Raw genomic sequence first — 19504 nt, 5'->3', positions numbered from 1 at the left:
CTTTTAAAACCACTTATACAATTTATTGCACGTGCCCATTATGAAGTATACATAATACAACAAGAGATAATTAATGGAGTAAAAAATAAATAAGAAAACAAACAAAAAGTGGCAAATAAATAAATTTGTGAAATATAAGTTTTCACCTTTGGTGGATACACATACGACAATGACAAGTTTAGCCCAGTAGATGGCGGTAACGGCCAGTGATAATTTTTGAGTTAAAATGTAGTCTGATAGATTTTGTAATTATGCACTAAGAACCAAAGACTGAAACATATGTAAAAAATATATATGTGACAAATGCCTAATGAATAAAAGAGAAAGGGAAGAAACCCAGATATAAGCGAACCACCGCAACAACATCCAAAGAAGAAGTCAGTTGCCTAGCGACCAGTGGAAGCGTAATAGCAGTTAGTAGCTAAGCGTTCGGCTAACAAAAAGTGTTTGTGAACCAAAGAGCTCTTAAATGCCTCCGAAAAGGCGAGGACCGCTGCAACTCGCACAAAGAGAAGTGGACGAAGTCAAAAGACAGGTTTGTTAGAGAAAGACGCCTTAACTTTGTTACAGTTTACTCTTCAAACGATGAATTATGATTTTTATTAACGAACCTCAACTGAAGCGTAGAGTTTTTATTACTGAAGCCATAGCCAAATACAATGTTAACGCAGATTTAAACAGATATGGAACATGTATTTTTTTGTACAATTGAGACTTGATTACGCATAGAGTTTCATTGTTTTGCTGTGAAACAGCTTGACAGTCTGGAAAAGAGTGTGAAGAGCCAAAATGGATCCAAAGAGGAGGCACTGCATAGGTGGGCAGTTATAAAGGACTGGTGGCAGCCATATTTCTGCTTTTATCTTCATTTAATTTTAAATGTTATTTAATTCCTTTCATCTAGTCTCTGTTTGGTTTTTAGCACATTTATTTATTTGGTTTAAATCTGAATATCTTGAACAGATGCTATGAGTTGCAAGTTTCTGCAGAAAAGACTCTAAAGGCTCTACAGAATTTGACAAAGGTATGTGTCTTGGTATTAGACATATTAAATGATATTTGGGAAACTCCCCATTATAGCCGATATTATATATCTACTTAAATATTAATATACCTTATTTCTTAAAGATATTCATCTTCCAGAAAGACGAATATTGTTTCTGACACAGTTTCAGTAATACATTTGCAAGAAACGTAATGTGCTACAGCACTAAATAAATGAAAATAATACTTTCATAATGCTATATATTATGATACTTTATCAGAAAATTTCTCTATAATTTTATGGTGCATCTGCCAAACTAACTTTGTTGTTCAAGTTGTCACTAACTTGACTTTGTTGATTTTGTTTTTCAGGCTGATGAGCTGGCTCCAGTGGGAAACTATGATCAGAGGAAACTAGAAGAGGAGAGACGTCTGGGAAACATCTTGGAGCGTCTGGCCACCCTGTCTCTGGAGCTTTCACCACCAGGCCCCAGCACTCAAGCTGGGTAAGCTCCACTATGTATGCTTCAAGTAAATAATAAAATACAAGATGTATTAATAGACAAAATAAAAACACTCAACATTTGATTCATAGTTTACATCTTGTATACACATTTTTCTTATGTTTTGTCTAATTTGTTTGACATGTACAGTATGATGTGTTGGAATTTTTTTTTCTAAATTTTATTCATTCACATTTATGAGTATGCTTTGTTTTACCAGAATTCTCTCTGTGATTATGTCAATAAAACGCGCTACATAAATAATCCTCAATTCTGACATTATTTTTTTCCGTTTTTGTTTTGTACTTGTAGCAATGCTTCAACAAAAGATACTGACAACAATAGTGACGACGACGACAGCGACGATGATTCTGAGGAAGACAGTGATGGTAAAGATGAAGGGGATGGGAGTACGCCTGAAAAGCCGCCCTCTCAGTCAGCCCCTCAAATCTACAAGGTCCTCAGCGATTTCAAAGCAGAGCAGGAAGGAGATCTGTCTGTTCGGGTAAATGGCTGTATGTCTGTCGATAGCTGTGCAGGCGATAATGCATAAAGTTTTGGTAGCTAGTGAGGTAAAATTATTTCAATATCCTATTGTCAAATTCTTCCAGCCTTAACTAAGAATTCAATTACAACATGCAGTAGAAAGATAAAACAGAAGAGGGCACTAAAGGCTTCTGTGTTGCCCTTTCATCTCCATCAAGCTGATTTGTGCCGATCAATTACATAAAATTCCTATAAAATACATTGAAGGTTTTGACTGTACATTGACAAAGTATAAACAAGTTTAAGGGGTGTGAATACTTTTAAAAGGGAACATTATTTTAATCTAATGTCCAGTGTTGGTGTCTTAACACAATCTATGTGCAGTGCTTCTGGGATAAATGACACATAATAGAAATAAGTGGATTCTGTCTGCTTTGTGGCTCTTTTTTCCCCCCCAATGTTGTCTTGATCATAAGTTGTTGAGTATTTGAAAGCCTTTTTCTGTGATTTCATCGCTAAAGCTAAGGCTCGTTTCTTGAAACGTTCTTACCTTTTCAGAAAGGAGAAGTGTTGAAGATAATTAAAAAGACAGCAGATGGATGGTGGCTGGCTCAGGACAACAAAGGGAACAAAGGAGTTGTTCCTAAAACCTATCTGAAGGTAACTGCAGAAATACGGAAAACCACAGCTGTTTAAATTTCACCTGCACTTTACTGAAAATCTTAATTCAAAATTTTACCAATAAAATTAAAATATAACCTGCCGGTGTTGTACGTTTTTTATGCTTTTTTTTTTTTTTTTGTGCAAAAGTCTTTGCTTTTTTTTTGCATTTTGATTTTTATTAGGTTGGCGTTGGTGTTAACGATGAGCAAGACGAGGATTCTGATGAAGATGAGGATTCTGATGAAGATGATGATGAAGACGATGACGAAGATGATGAAGTCCAGCAGTCGGAACAGGAGGAAGAGGAAGATGAAGTTGAAGATGAGGCCGACGATGGCAACAAAAGGTATGACATCATATATTTACCCAGGTTAAATTGTCAGTGATTTATCCTGATTCTGGATGTTTTTCAAATTACTATGAGATAATGTAAAAGTAATCTTAGCAGTCCTCTTTGTTTATTTGTTTTGCGTTCATTTATCTTTCACAGCAAAGCGTCTAACTGGTCAACTGTCAGAAAGGCTCTGACGGAGGTAAAACTGTGTATCTGCCATAAATATATATTCTCTACCTTCTGATGCTATTGGTAATATTGCTGTCTCCAAATAAAAACTTCAAATATTTTTGTTAATTACACGACATTAATTGTACGTGCAGATTGATACAACAGATGTGCTGTCAGCAATGGGAGCCATTCCTTCAGGATTCAGGCCATCAACTCTCAGTAAACTCCTGGCAGAAGAAGGTCATTATGCATCTAGTGTTACTCTCTCTTTGCCTCTCTCTCTCTCTGTATGCACGACCGCTGTCCTTATCGAGCTGCAAAACTCTGGGTTACATGAGAACTCATTTGGATTTTGTAAAATGTTAAACCCCAGAACTGTTCTGTTAAAACAACAATGAACAGATTGATTAAACTTGCATGATTCTGCAAGAAGCTGCTTGTCAAAAACGTGGCTCTGGATCAATTCGGCCAATTCGTCCCCCATTTGCAGCCACACGTGATCATATAATCCCTTCAAACCTGTAAAGAAACCATTTTGTACACGTGCTTAAAAATTGTTAGTAAACATTGTTAGTAAATATACTCTCCGTGGGGAAACCACTTATTTTATATATTGTTTGATTAAAAGGTGAAACTGTCAAGGTTTTTGTCTTGTCTTTTTAAAGGGGAGCGACACAGAGGAAGTCACTATATTCAACCCGAGCTCAGCCAATCACAGCTGTCCTTTAAAGATCTCTTCTTAGACCCAGACACCGGCAGGGTGAGCGCTTCTCTGTGCATGCATGTTTTTATTACTGTGCAACCTTCATAGTGTCTAATTTAACTATGTTTCTTTCTGGAGTTTGCAGTATTTACCCAGTTATGACCCATTCTGACAAGAACAGGGTTACTTTTGTTAACTTGTGCAGGTCCGCGCTCGCCAGGTCAGGAACTGTGTTTGTTTTAATTTGTGGAGCTGCAAGATGATTCCCACTCCTGGGGTCGGAGTTCAGGTCCTCAGCAGACACATCCGTATGTGTGCCTTTGATGGAACGCAGGTATCAGGCCTTTTCTCTGTTACATACAACATAGTTATCCTCTCTGTATGTAATTTACTTAAACTAGACCGTAACATATTTTCCAGGTGTTGAGTAACATCCACACGGTGAGGGCGTCGTACACCTCAAAGAACCCAAAGACATGGAACTTCTCTCCGAGGGTTTGGGAGGACTCAGGCTGCCACATCATAAACATTGAACACTGAGATCATGTTTACCTCTGTAGAGGTAAAGATGTTTACTCATTTCTGCATTTTACGTTTGTCAGATGACCAGCATCTTGCCAACTATCCTGGACGGAGACTGCTTCCTTCGCTGCAACTCTTTGTCTCCGAACATTGGAGTTCTTTTTGAACTTGGAGTCACTTTTTTGCGAAACGTAAGTGTTCATGTGAGACATGTATTATGTCATGTAAAATTTACTTCTGTTTTTGTCTGTACTGCTTCTTAAAACAAACTAAGTGTTTTTTGGTGTCTGGAAAATGAGCCGTTTCAAAAACCTTCTGAATGTAACGTCACAAATCAGCAAGCACTGCCTCTACATTCTTGTTGGTTCCGCAGGAGGCTCCAGTTCTGCTTTTCAAAGCCGTCCGGTTGTATATTACACAGCTGTGTGGAGCCATTTTCATGTATGAGTGTAAGCGTTGAGTTTAGGGGCTTACACTCAACGCCAGTGGCCAGTAGCAGCTTATTTGGATTTAAAATGACACAAGACTCTAAAACAGCTCATTCTGACAAGAGACTAAAAATCATTCTTATTATCTAAGAAGGATTTTATGAAAAAAAATTTATTCTGTTTTGTATATCTCATAGACCTATCTTAGCCTGTTCAAGGAAGCATAATAGGTCACCTGTAAGATGTGATGTGTGATTTTAAGTCGACAGGTGAGAGAGGAGACCTGAGCTGTGGTTGGACTTTCCTCAAACTAACTGATGACAGCGGAAATCCACTCCAAAACAGGTAAATGAGAAGAGATGTCGATGAATAAAAGAAAATATACAGAACTTGTTTGTACGTCAATGTAAAAGTAGTTAAAAGCCGGAAAAATAAGCAAATTTTTTCATGATTTCCTACTGAGGAAATCCAACCTTAATTGAATTCAATATGTTGTCCAATCTCCTGCATAGAACCTATGAACTGCCAATAAATGGCGGAACGCCCTACGAGAAGAATGTCATGTTGGAAGCACCCGTTTCGAGAAGATGTAAGGAAAAGAAGCCAAACTTTTTAAAATGGTAACAGATGATGTCCAAACAAACAAACAGAAAAGAGTCTATTTTGTATCTTTTCTCGGCTTCCTAGCTCCGGGTGGCGTTTTTCAGCAGATGCTCCAGACCCGACGGCAGCCCAAACTGATTGTTAAGTTGAAATCGGCAAGCAGTCGGACCAGAACGCAACTCAGGTAGGGGGGAATGGGGGAAAACAGCGAGAAGAGCCAGGTGCCAAGCTTGAACACATGCAGAGGATTATGTGATCAATAAATCACTCCCAAGTTTCAGTCAGACGCATTCCTGGCTCTGCTTGGATTTACACGTGTGGGCGATTAAAGTGACAGCAGATCCATTTTACATACCAAAATGTTTCACACTTAATATTATTTCAGACTAACTTTAAAATAGATTACTTTTCTCCTGAAACATGTTCAGATTTACAAAACTGGACTCAGACACTTCACTTATAATTTATTTTAAGGCTTTTTTGGCAACAGTCACCAGGTCTACCATGCAATGCTCCTAAAAGCTTGGCACACTTTGCTATGCAATATTTTTCTCTTTTTTTTCTGTCTTGGCAGAAACACTCAAGCTCAACTAGTCAGGAAAAGAAGCTGTAGGGAATGTACTTTTCCATGCGTGGAACAGATTTCGGGCTATAAAAATGTTTAGCGAGAAGGTATAACGGCAGTGTAAAAAAATGAATATCCATCAGTAGCCCTACCACCTTCACCGCCACCATTACCATTTAGAATTAGCAAAATAAATGTCAGATTTATTTATTAACATCTTAGGATCAGTTTTTATATGGACTCATTGCTATCACTTTAAACAATGATGGAAAATCCAGTTGATGTAATGGTTTTTAGTTGTGCACACTAATAGTTACCCAAAAACACATAGACGAGCACACATAGACGTTGTCAATAGAAAGTAGAGCTGGATGATACGGTTGAAAAACCTAACATCGTATAAGCGTTTCCTATCAGCCAATATCAATAATTGTCAACATCAATAATTATTCATAAGTTTTCTGTTTTAAATATCTGAAATGCTGCCAAACCAGAAGCATGACCTTTCCTGTCTCATTCACAGTTTCCGCTCGAATCGTTGTTTTTACAAGTTACGCAACAGTCTGTTGCTAGGTAACCAAAAAGTGAGCGAGTCAGTCGATGCCATCGACCTTGCTTAACTCACCGTGAGACATTGGCCATTGTTACGACTGGTTCAAGGTCGTAACAAAAACGGGAGACCATGCAGCGGTTAAGGTGCAGAACAAGGAATAGGTATTAACAAAAACTACAACGGAGTGTGAAAGTCAGTATCAGTGGCGTAATGCAAATGCTTGTTGTGAGTGTAATGAGTGCATATGGAGGTGTTGAGGAGCAAAAACAAAGACAAACTTAAATGTGCAAGAGGAAGGGAGTTGAGTCCTGACATCAGAACAACACAAGCGGCCGAGTGGACCCAGAAGGTGGAGACGGCCGGGTTTAAATACTCCGTGCTCCAAACCAACAGGTCAGCGGAGATCCCTGTAAAGAGGAGGAGCACAAAGGCAGACAACAAAAACACCTGCAGCCCAGCTTATAAGGCCCAGGGCCATAACAGCCATCTAAAACCTTTCCTCTGCCTACATCTCCCAGAATGCTGTGCGGTTCTGGATTGGAGTTCAGTGAATATTCTGAACATCGATCAGATGTATTATCTGTTGATATTGATCACCTGTCTGTCGCGATGTATAATGTTATTGATTTATTGTCCAGTCTTAACAGAAAGCAAAACATTTACGTAGTTTAGTTTGCGGTTTATTAACATGTCAGATGGGCTAAGAGCGCTGTAGTGTTTCCTTTTTTTCAATTACACAGTTGGATCCTCAATACAGTTTTTCTAGCAATTGTGAACACAGTGGAGAATGTGTCACATTTCATTTTATCAACAAAACATCCAAATGTTTGGTTTTCTTCTCCCTATATTGATATATTTCCAGTTGCTGGTGTAGATGAGTGACACGTTCATGTTCCCCTTCAGTCTCCTCCCAGACACTCTGCTGCACTGTCTGAGCTGCGTCCACCTGCTGGTCCTGCACCGCCAGCTGCTGGCCGACACGCTGCTCATGGACAGACCCACCATGCAGAACGCAGGCAAGATTCCGACAACTTTAATCCGACATAAAAAAAAACACAAAAAAAATGAAATAGAATGCCTTCAATGTGGCCACAGCTCAAAGTGACACCGTCTTTTACCTTTTTGTCTCTGACGTAGATCTTATATGCAGTCCAATACTTTCAACTTTCCCAGAGCTGCTGGACCAGACAGACCTGCTAGATGCCCTCAGGGTGAGGAATGAGGGGAAACTGTGGTCACGCTTGTTTACTGTCACCAAATTAGGTTCAGTTTTTTTGTCAAAGCACAAACATCAGACACTGGTTTGATTTATTTTTCTTTTTCTCAGAGTGCCTGGCTGGAAGCTGAGACCAGTATGACCAGAACACAGAAGGTTCGCATACATTCCTGTTAACTTATGTTGTCAGAATATTTGATGCGGGTGAAAAGCTTGGTTAGGTTGCTGCATCACAAATTCTTGTTTGGTTGTTTTTTGTCTGTTTTTTTATGTAAGGACTCTGTGTGTGCAATCGCAGGAACAGCCTGCAGGGGGTGCAGTAGATTTAAGTGAGGAAGCAGAAGAATGATGTAGAGAATTAATCTGCACCATATTGCATTTTGCAATAAAGCAAAGTGTGATTCTCTGTTTGCAGAGAGACCTGTCATACCTGAAGCAGGAGTTTAGTAAAGTCTACATGTCGTCGGTGTACTTCCTGCTGCACTCGCCCTCTCTGCCCTGCTATCGCTGGGCCGACCCGCCCTCAGAGGAACAGCGGGCCAGGGTCATCTACAACACCCTGGAGACTCTGAAAAACTCCCAGCAAGCCACCGGCCAATCAGCAGCTGCGGGAATCTTTTTTGACTCCTCTCATTCACATCTTGCTTTCGATGTCGAGGAGTTGACCTTTGATCTCCTTTCTGCGACTCGGTAGCGATGACATCGCCTCCAGGACTGAAACCTCCTGTGATTGGCTGGGCTGGATTTAGGAGGATGCAGCTTTTCTGGGCGGAAGCCAGCTTTTACCCATGTTAACACAAGTGGACTGATGGTTATGAGCACTTTGATGGGGGTTTTTTAGGCACTGTCCAAATAAAAATAATTTGTTCTAAAACAATCTGTAGTTGTCCCAAATATTCTTTATAAACTAGTGGAAATTGCTAGAAATATCTTACTCCAAAAATTTTTATCCAAAATGCCATGACAACCCGTATAGTGAGGTAATGCATAAAAAATACTTGTGAAGCATCTGGTTAAATCTTACCAGGGCGGAGGCAGGGTTATGACATCATAGTTGTAAATAGTTACCTATTGTTTACAATACAAGAAAATTCAATAAAGATAAAAAACGCCTCACCCAATATGGGTTTAAAGGTTTATTCAAGGAAAAAGAATAATGTATAGTGTTCACAAAACATGTAATAGATAGAGAAAAAGCTTCTTTTTTTTTGAACCCACAAATCTTCAGCGCCCCCAGCTACAGTGGTGTCCCCAAGGAAAGACAGGTAAGGGGCCCCTTTTGAAAATTTTTTGTCCATGTCATATTCTTCAATGGAAACATATATAAACTCCTCTAAATAAATAAGTAAATAAAGTTATGTCATGTTTTTGTTTTTTTAGCTGTGCCCCTCTAATATTTTTGCTGCTCTTGTCTGGCCAATCCTGTGGAATTTTTCTGGGATTTCTACTGCCAGGCTATTGTAAAACGTACTTCAATTTGTTCCCAAAAGAATGTAAATATGCCAATACTAGATGTTGTAAAATGATAATAATGGTGATATATCTAATAATATTCAATATTATAAAAAAAGAACAGAAAACAGTTCATGTTTGCAATGCTTTTGCTTTAACGTTTATAAATTTTCACGATAAGCATTTTTTTTCCAAACCCAGGTAATAATATAAATTAACAGATGTTCTTCAAAGATTTTTCAGCCAGTTTAGTGGTTTTTATGCCAGTATCCATCCTTACACACATTACAATGTAATTGTGTTGCCTAGAAGTTAACAAAAGCACTTTACAGTAAAAAGTACATATTGTATTGTTTATTTTTGAATAACTTTTTAATAATAAAACATTAGTTGGTATCAGTTGTTCGTTTTGTTCCAACATTTACCTGAGCTGCTCTTTCAGCTGTGTTCTCTGACGGGTCACTGAGAAGCTCCAGTCTTCTCCACCCATTAGTTCAACATCAGTCATGTGTGTGTGCGTGTGTGTGTGTGTGTGTGTGTGTGTGTGTGTGTGTGTGTGTGTGTGTGTGTGTGTGTGTGTGTGTGTGTGTGTGTGTGTGTGTGTGTGTGTGGTGTAGAGTTACAGGACAGCAGAACACTGTTTAGAGTTAACAATTAGCTTGCGTGGTTTTTTTTTAGCCGGGTATAAAAGCAGAGGAGCAGTGGGAGGCTGGTTCAGTGTGAGCTCAGATGCTCACACATACGAAGCGACATTTAAATGCTGCAGAAAATATGTTGTGTAATGTTGGAATAAATAAAAATCATATACAGTAAAGATTATTGAACGTCTTATAAATGTTTCATTCTTGCTCGGACATTTGCGATATGTTATTTATTGAAACGGTACACCAAAATAAAAATGATGCAATATTTGCATTTATTTGACAGCACATTTCCCAAAAAAATGAGCTGAAAAATACAAAAAGTTAGCATCACAACCATTGATTCTGTGTATTATGTTAGCGATTTACGTGTTTCTGATCTTAAAATGAGCACAATTAACACTGAACTTAAAGGGAAGGTCCAGTTAATCTGAAGGGCAGCTCAGACGTCCGCGTGTCCATGAACGCACCTCTGAGTTGTTCTTGGAGAGGTTCTTCTGTACAGATGCTATTCTGTACTTAGAATAGCATCTGTACTATTCTAAGTACAGATGCACTTAGAATAGAGTCTTTATCAGTTTCAGTGTTTGCAGATGAATCACATTTCACATCCCGTATTTCCACATTCCGCCGTTGTTGCTGTGGCGAAAGTTTGGCTCCCTTTGCGACCGGATCGAGCTTAAAAAAGGACAAAATAAAGATTCTTCAGAACATCCTGCGGAATCACTGGTCAGGTTAATTCAGCAGTCCCACTAAACCTTTTAAAACGACTACCAGAAAACAAAACTGGGTGAAATTTTGAAAAGTTATCCCTCTGCATATTATTCAATGTTTACTTCTTGTGAGAGGAGTGGTACTTTGAGAGGACAAGAAGTCTGATTACTATTGTCAGCTGGAAACATTGAGACGCTCTCACCCAGTTCTGCCTTTGTGCCTCGGGACAACCATTGTCATTGAGGAGGAGGCAAAATGTCTGGAGGGGGGGGGGGGGGAACCTGGGGCACAGGGAGGTGAACACTTTCAACCAAACCAGGAGAGCTAATAAATACATTTTTAATCATATTTATTCAATTAAGGTATGCTGTTGGAATAAATCACAGTTTAAGAGAGATGGAAGGAGCCATTTTGACCCGTTCCTCCTGTCAGAGCTGGTGTTACAGAGTCAGGTTTGTAGGGTTGCCTTGTTGGCACAACTTTTCAGTTCTGCCCACAAAGTTTCTGTTGGATAGAGGACTTTGTGATGAAAACATCCAAACATAGACTTTTTGTCCTTCTGGACTAGTGTCTACTTGAAACAACCGCTGGTGTCCAAGCTTCAACGTGCCGACTGATGCACTTCAAAGTTTCTCATAATGTTGTTTTCCCATGATGCTATCAATTTTATAGGTTTCTCCTTTCCCGTTGTGCTTCACTGTGGTGTTCTTCATCTCATTTTAATTTTCATCAGACCACAGGACACGTCTCCAAAAATGAAGGCCTTTCTTCCCTATTTCTCTCTCTTTTTTTGGGGGGAGTAATGGCTTCTTTTTCGCTGAGCGGTCTTTCAACCCATATTGGCGTAGGCCCAGTTTTACTGTTAGTCATTTCACCGTCTTACAAGCTTCGGTCAAAATTTTCACAAGGACATTTTTCCCCTTTGTTCCGGGGTTAGTTTGCACATTTCACTCCAAAACAAATGCAACTCCGGGACACAGAACCCGTCTCCATCCTGAATAGTGTGAATAAACCAACGTATCGCCTTCAGGCGTCTGCAAATTGCACCCAAGGACGAGCGAGACTTTATAAATCTTTAGGGCTTTCCCAAGCTGCATAAAGGCATATGAAATGTTATATGCAAACGCTGGAGTTTGTATTACAGTTAATTATGATAATTTTCCACTTAATGCTAATGAAAACATACTATTAAAGATTCAAGATTACTACATCAGAATAAAAAAAGTATTTTTAGTACAGAAATGATTGATGAAAAGTACTTTTAATATATTCAAATTGTACTTTTAAATTTGACAAGCAAACGCCATAGGAATGTTATTTGTATGAGACGTTGATGGAACACTCAAACAGGAGTCGAGACTGTTGATCTGAGATAGCCAATAGTGTTTCTTTCGCAGAGGTCAAAGGTTAGCTACAGAATCGTTCCCCTGCAGTTTGCAGAAATTCACCAGAGCAAAGTTGTACAAACACAAAGGCTTTGAACCATCATGTTAATGTTTGGTTTGTGCCGCCTTTTCTAATCCGTGAATCTTTATGCCAGAGATCACAGTGGAAATACCTTGAAGTTATTATGCTTTCCTTCATTTTTAACCGATGGAATGCGCGGCGTTTTGACGAGGAACGTTTTCAATGAGGCCTTGATACACAATGCATTCTTTGTCGTTCCCCGTTGGTGAGTATTACACTGCTGAGCGACACCTGACCCTGACAAATATCCATTGTATTTTCCCGGAGCTGGCAAAGTTCCCATGGAGGTGTGTGAGTGTGTGTGTGTGTGTGTGTGTGTGTGTGTGTGTGTGTGTGTGTGTGTGGGTGTGTGTGTGTGTGTGTGGGGGGGGGTTGTGGGCGGGAGGGTTATAACCAGAGCTAAATGCAAAGAGCCGGTGCAAGGTGTGCCTTTGAACACAGCTTCTTTCAATGTGTAATGCGTTGAATCATATCATTTGAAACACATAGAGGATTAAATCAACAGTAATCCAGAATAGCGTGGAGATCCATGTGGAGATTTCTTTCACAGATGGTGAAAAATATAATCATACTGAGTTTATTAGGACACACGACGACAGTATGCAGCGTTTAAACCACCAGAAAATGGAGGAAGAACCTAGAAATGTGTATTGTGTGTCATTTGTTGTAATATGTGAGACGGGTTTTACATTTTGAGGTTGCCAAGAACTTCATTTTTCTCTGTGGATTCATGTTTTGATGTACTTCTTTTGAATTGTATTAATTGATTTACCAGGGTTGGCAACGTTAAGCCATCAGTGTTACATAATGCAGATTAATCACATTACCTACTTTGGCCCAAACGCGTCCCTCCAGTGCAGGGTTGAAAGTTGAAAGAAGCGTGCTACACGGTTCTTGTACCGCGGTCATCAGTGGAACGGCTCAAACCTGAGTGGAAACATGAGAGTCAGACTGGTGAGCTCAGCGGGAAATTTTGCTTTTAAAAAAACCCAGCGATGGACGTTTGGATACAACAAAGCTGCTGATGAATTATCCTTCCATTGAAGCACAATCAGTTTATAGTTTCTAAATTACGTTTGAAACAAAAAAGACTTCTTTTAAACCATCCTGAATGTGGAAACAGAATGTTATGATTAACCATAATTTACTGAAATTTTTTTTTATATGTATGTCTACAGTTGCTGCTCAGTGACTGGGTGGTTTCTGTGGTCGCTTCAGTGTGACTGAACGTTGTTAGCAGGAACTGTTCTTTCATTTCTGTCCTGACTTTAACCTGTACGGCAACACAGGAGGGTCTCTAAACAAACCTGAGTGACTTTAGCAGGACAACAGATGAACAGGTGGGTGCAGGAAGTGTCAGCACCGCAGAGCAGAGCAGGTTTCTCTAAATGAAAGACTTAGACAGAATGCACAAATATGGTATCTATTTTTTTTTCTTTGTATTTTCTGAATTTCTCTCTTGTGCATTAAAATCGACATTGACTGTTCATATGTCCAAATAAGGAGACTCTCAGCTGTCCTGGGGTGTCATAATTATTTTCACATGAATATAAATGAATATGCTGACAGCCTGGACTCATACATTCTGACACACCTTGCAGAATATGCATTATGTTGCAGGCCCAGGCAGTCCCCTCTTTATCCTACCAAAGCCAAAGCGATCAATCACATCTTGGTTACTCACTGAGGTTCTCAGTGACTAATGTCTTTCTTTTTTCATTGCAAAGCTAATAAAAATACAAGTTTAACTGCAGCGCAACTTAGTAAGGCCCTCTGCAAACAAGCTGTCATTGAGTTCAAAGGTCAGTCAAATAACGTAGGAAAAAAGAAACCTATTATAAACAAAGTTGAAGTAGAGTATTTAGAAAAAATTGTGAGGAGTTTCTTGGAAAAGGCCACTGTGCCAAACCCACAAGTGGCTTCTCGGTTTCATTGGTTCATTGGTTGAATCATTGGTGATTCAGTGTTTTTCCAATCAGCATGCCATAACACTGGAAGAGATTTTATTTCTTACTGTGTTTATCACGATAGGGAGCGGCTGTGATCGGGTGCATCCATTCAAAGCTTTGAGAAAATATGAATATGAAATGATGAAAGGGGGAAAAGTTTGAGTCTCTCGCAACAAGTCTGCTGTGAGTTTTCACACAAAACAGAAGAGAAAATATTGAGACTCAAACTTTACGATGGAAAGTATTCAGAGACGTTTGCTCTGTGGTTAAAGTAACTTGATACTTTGTTGGATTTCTACGTTAATTAACAAGAAAGTCACAGCTTCGTTACCGATACAATGTTGTTGCATCACTGTGTTTCAATGGCAAATTAAAATATTTGGCTTTAGGAATTAGCATTTCTGCTTTCTGTGCATCTCATACTGCACAGAAACCCAGGATGCCAAAGATTTACTTTTCAAGATGAAAAGTTTTGTGATTTGTAAATCTCTCTAAAAATTGCTTCATGTTTCCTCAAACTGACCAGAATAAAAAGCCTTCATAGACGAAATACAGAAAAAGCGATCTACATCTATCCTATGATGTGACACGTCCAGATTATGCCATTTTTCAGCAGAATTTTGATTTTCTCCCGACCCAGAATCATTTAAGATTAGAGAATTGTGATGCAAGCCCAGGTTAGGGGGCAGGGGCGCCACCAGAAATATTGGGCCCCTGACAAAAAATTAGATTGGGCCCCCCTGCGCAGCTGCTGTTACAATTTTTGAGTCTATTCGACCCATAAAAAGCGTCCCAATTTTAAAGGCTTACAACCGCCTTGCTTTCTGTGGTCCAATACTGATAATTAGCACAATATTTACTGCTCATGAATTTTACATCCAACAGTCCACATCCAGTATGCAAGTAGGTTGCTTAAATTTTTTTCTATTGGTTTTAGATTACTGAAATGTCTCTCCCCAGATAGCACATGATGTTAAATCAACGTTGAAAAATAGTTAGAATCGTTGATTTTTGGTTGAAGTCAACAAATGACGATGGATCAACCATCAAACAACCATCCAATCAAACCGTTGAAACTGTGACATTGAATCAACGTTGTTTTGTGGTTGAAATCTGATCACTGAAATGCCGAAGTCTGATTAATGGTTGATTTTTGGTTGAAGACGACAAATGACGGTGGATCAACCATCAAACAACCATCCACCTCTAGCCAAGTAACCCCAAGTAACCAGTGTTGAAACTGTGTCATTGAATCAATGTTGTTTTGTGGTTGAAATCTAATGACTGAAATGCTGATGTCTGATCAACATCTGATCAATATTGAATCAATGTCAGCTGTTTTGCCTCACCCCTTCCCCTCCTCTCCTCCTCATCAGCACTCTGGGTCAGAGTATTTTATTACTGAGCGGGTGTTATCACATTTAAATTAAGCACTGTAGAGGATAGTGGGTGCTGATTCCTTTCTGTACATTTTCTTACTTGTTCATAACAATTCTCACTGACTGTGTGTGTGTGATATATTGACACAAAAACATCTACAACTTACTAAAAGGAGTGGAGCGGTCCACCCCCACCGTTTACATGAGTGGGATAGCCCAACCACACAGCTGCTTCGCTGTTGGCTTGTTGGAAAATATGTTAATTCAATGTTGAATTATCATCACAAAGGTTGCATTTTTGGTTGAGGTCAACAACTGATGGTGGATCAACTATAAAACAACCATTCAATTCTAGCCAATTAACTAATGTTGAAACTGTGTCATTGAATCAATGTTGTTTTGTGGTTGACATCAAATAAATAAAATGCCAACGTCGAATCCAGTGTGTTTCAGCACTGGTCCTCCAGGCCCTACAAGTTTTAGGCATTTCCCTAATTCAACACTAATTGACGTCTGATTAACGGGGTTTTGCTGAACTGAAAAAACGCAGATCAGTTTGATTGACGTCAAGGTTTGGGGAAGAACTACCCAGATAGCACACGGTGTTAATTCAATGTTGAATTATGATCACAAAGGCTGCATGTATGGTTCAGGTCAACGACAGAAGCTGGATCAACCATCAAACAACCATTCAATTCTAGCCAATTAACATTCATTCCAGTGTTTTTCAGCACCGGCACCAGGCACACTGCCCTGCAAGTTTTAGCCATTTCCCTAATTCAGCACACATGATTTTAATTAACATTTGATTAACAAGGTTTTGCTGAACTGAAAGCATGCAGGTCAGTTTGCCTTGAGGATAAGGTTTGGGGAAAAACTAGTAATCAAAGTGTTCAATCAATGTAAGGTGTTTTTTGCACCCCTCACCACTGCCTGCCATTCAAATGCCCAACCCCCTTCCCTCCACCCACCAAAAACACACACACACCTCTTTCCCCCCACCTGGGCCCATCTACCCCTCAATTGGGTGAAACAACTTTAATTTTAAGTGAAGGTTTTTCATTTTTTAAAACATTGTTTTGGCTAGTGGCCTTTATTTGATAGTTAATTAACAGGAAAGTGGGTAATGAAAGAAGGGGGGTAATGCAGCAAAGGTTGCCAAGGTCAGGAATTGAACCTGCGACAACTGTGTTGAGGACTGAGGCCTTGATTGTGGTTTGTGCTTAACCCCTGCGCCACCACAGCACAACCCCTTTTAGGTGAGGGTTAATCACGTTTTAACTTAAGCACTATGTGTTGACAACAGTTGTGATTCCGTTCTGTACCCAGATTCACTAGCGGAACAAGTCAGCGTTGGGCCGGGGGGCGGGGCTAATTATCGGACCCCTAACGAATCACCAGGCCCCTGACGTTTATCGGCCAGATTGCACATGATAGCAATTCAACATTGAATTAACATCTTTTGCCAACAAGCCAACAGCGAAGTGGCTGTGTGTTTGGGACATCCCACTCATGTAAATGGTGGGGGTGGACCGCTCCACTCCTTGTAGTAAGTTGTAGATGTTTTTGTATCAATATATCACACACAAATGGTCAGTAGGACGTTTTTATGAAAAAGAAAGAAAATGTACAGAAATGAATCTTCACCCACTATCCTTTACAGAGGTTAATTTAGAATGTAATACCCCCCACTCACTAATAAAATGCTCTGACCCAGAGCTCTGATGAGGAGGAGAGGAGGGGAAGGGGTGTGGCAAAAGAGCTGACATTGATTCAACATTGATCAGTCGTTGATCAGACATTAGCATTTCATTCATTAGATTTCAACCACAAAACAACATTGACTCAATGAAACAGTTTCAACATTGGTTACTTGGCTGGAGGTGGATGGTTGTTTGATGGTTGATCAACCATCAGTTGTTGATCTCAACCAAAAATCAACCATTCTGACTATAATTCAATGTTTATTTACCATTGTGTGCAATCTGGGCAGTTTGTTGCAGCCCTCATCACCTCCTCATCTCCCCCTACTCCCTCCCAAGCCTCCCTCACCCAGCCGCTCCTCCCAACCTTCTCCTCTTTACCCCCTCTCATCCCTTCTTCCCTCCCCCTCCTTGAGCTCTGGGTCAGAACATTTTATTACTAGGTGGGGGTTAATCATGTTTCAAATTAAGCACTACATGTTGAGAACAGTGGGTTGTGATTCCTTTCTGTACATTTTCTTACTTGTCTGTAAATATTATTACTGACTGTGCATAATGTGTTGACACAAAAACATCTACAAGTCTGTACTAGGAGTTGTACAGTCCACCTCCCCAATTTTACACTTGTGGTTTGTCCCAACCAAACAGCCACTTTGCTGCTGGCTTGTTTGCTACCGGCTTCTGAATTGAATTCTCCTCTGAGCACTTTTATGGTAAGTTTTTCAATATTACTTTGATCTTAAATGTGTTTATTGAAAAATAAGGGCATTGTTTTGTGCCCATAGTAATCCTGGTTATTTTGGGGCAAAACGGATATTTTTAATAGTTGAGGTCATGTCTCCTTTTGTATTATTTTCATCTTACCCACCACTCCAGGCCTAAGTATGAAATCCTGCGAGATTTTGTGGGATTTGAGTTTTTAAAATAGGGTGGGGCCTATTGTTTGGTCTGGGAGAGCATGTGGTGGACAAGGAAGTGTAAGGCTGGCTGGTCCAGGTGGGCTTTAAATTGTTGTGATAGTAATCGCTTGTTTTTAACTTTTTATTATGATATGCTTAGGGTCGTGGTTAAATGAGCCTCTGTACCAGAACAGCTGAGTTGGATGATTACATGACCGTCTGCAGCCATCAAGAAGTGCAGAAGGTTGTTAATCATCCACAGATTCAATCAAGGTGAGGCAGAAGGGAAACGCTTTAAACATGTAAGGCAGGTGAAACACTGAACTAAACCTGCTAATGACTGATTCAGTCTGTTGATCCTTGGATTGGTAACTGGTTAAACTGAACTGGACTATTGTTACTTGTGTGGGATCTTTATTAGCATATAGACACTTTTTAAGGAATTTAATCAACTTATTTGGAAATATTTGTAGTTGATGGAAGATTGAACCAGCTATTTGATGGAAGTTTATTCTGTATAAATTATAATTTTTCCAACTACACTATAAATCACCTTTTGTTCGATTTATTTGTTTCTGGTGTGTTAAATAAACCTGATCCTCCCTGAGTTTTATTGTTAGGTTTTCTGATAAACAGCCCTTTATTTTAAATATTGATTTAATATCAATATTGGAAATCCTACACTATACTGCAGCTTGATGGGTAAATGCAGTTGTATATGTAAACATTAAGATAAATATTAATGAAAGATTAAGATATTAATTTAACAGTGAGTGTACATGGGGAACTATATGGTTTGTATTTGTTCTCAGACCTGTAACCAGTACAGTGTTTAATCTTTCATTGTGTTTCAGAACTTTTCAAATGTTTATCATATTTCTAACTGGCACCTTCCTCACTTTTATTTTTGTGTTTTTCAGCTGTTGCCCTGCAGTTTGACCGAAAGCTGACTCTTGAGGACTGCAGCAAAACTGTCAAGAAGTGGCTTCATTATGCGCCAGAACGAGAGGAAGACATCACAAGGAATCAAAATGATGCCAACCAGAGTCAAACTGGGGTTACCACAACTTGTACTGTTTCCCTACTTCATACAGTACAAAGCTTAACTTCATGGACTCTGTTCTTCTGTGGACAACAGACTGTTGTTTTGACAGTCAAAAAGGAATCAAATATGTTTAAAGATCTGTCCCTCTTTTCTTAAATAAAATGTTAAATCAAACCCATGTTGTCATTTTTAAACTTTTGTACACAGTTTACGCATCATCTGCCAATAATATAGTGTTTAACACCAGTGAAGAAACTTTTAGTGGCATGTTATGATGTAGACCTATCAGACATAAAGTGTACATAAATCCTTAGCTTTCATTCAATATAAAAACAACCCAAATCTGCATGTACATCCACAGTCAAATGATGGTTGAATCAACATTGATTCAATGTAGAATCAACACAAATCTGCATGCAGATCCACGTTCAGATGAAGGTTGAATCAACATTGATTCAATGTAGAATCAACACAAATCTGCATGCAGATCCACGTTCAGATGAAGGTTGAATCAACATTGATTC

General features: G+C 39.3%; 1 protein-coding gene and 1 long non-coding RNA gene across 4 annotated transcripts; both read left to right on the top strand.

Annotated features, from left to right (window-relative positions):
- The first annotated feature begins 13 nt into the window (after nt 1-13).
- On the top strand, nt 14-8608 carry nphp1 (nephronophthisis 1). Of its 3 annotated transcripts, none has more exons than XM_015008577.2 (21): nt 14-535; nt 756-817; nt 964-1024; nt 1357-1490; nt 1800-1992; nt 2532-2633; nt 2819-2982; nt 3127-3169; nt 3294-3381; nt 3807-3901; nt 4050-4178; nt 4265-4339; nt 4447-4557; nt 5057-5139; nt 5307-5383; nt 5482-5581; nt 7419-7531; nt 7653-7726; nt 7843-7887; nt 8008-8060; nt 8147-8303. In XM_015008577.2, exons 1-21 carry the CDS (start codon nt 470-472, stop codon nt 8163-8165), a joined length of 1887 nt encoding a protein of 628 aa, XP_014864063.2. In that variant the 5' UTR covers nt 14-469; the 3' UTR covers nt 8166-8303. The 3 variants fall into 3 exon arrangements, with proteins under 3 accessions (XP_014864063.2, XP_087869161.1, XP_014864062.2); XM_088013035.1 differs by having other exon boundaries at nt 15-535; nt 8030-8060; nt 8147-8324; XM_015008576.2 differs by lacking the exon at nt 8008-8060 and having other exon boundaries at nt 20-535; nt 8147-8608.
- Nucleotides 8609-17405: 8797 nt separating this feature from the next.
- LOC148155288 (uncharacterized) lies at nt 17406-19154 on the top strand. Its single transcript, XR_015765395.1, has 3 exons — nt 17406-17749; nt 18096-18208; nt 18856-19154. It is a non-coding gene; the product is annotated as an uncharacterized LOC148155288 (long non-coding RNA).
- Nucleotides 19155-19504: the final 350 nt, after the last annotated feature.

Source organism: Poecilia mexicana, unplaced genomic scaffold (assembly GCF_051168715.1).
Source record: "Poecilia mexicana isolate PSO_F unplaced genomic scaffold, ASM5116871v1 scaffold_15, whole genome shotgun sequence".
NCBI lineage: Eukaryota > Metazoa > Chordata > Actinopteri > Cyprinodontiformes > Poeciliidae > Poecilia > Poecilia mexicana.
This window is presented reverse-complemented; position numbering and strand designations above follow the sequence as displayed.

Excerpts from the sequence above, each read along its gene's own strand:
- nphp1 (XM_015008576.2), top strand. The coding sequence starts at position 470 with ATGCCTCCGAAAAGGCGAGGACCGCTGCAACTCGCACAAAGAGAAGTG. Across the intron at positions 1,025-1,356 it reads CTCTACAGAATTTGACAAAG|GCTGATGAGCTGGCTCCAGT; the intron begins GTATGTGTCTTG and ends TTTGTTTTTCAG. Across the intron at positions 2,634-2,818 it reads TTCCTAAAACCTATCTGAAG|GTTGGCGTTGGTGTTAACGA; the intron begins GTAACTGCAGAA and ends GATTTTTATTAG.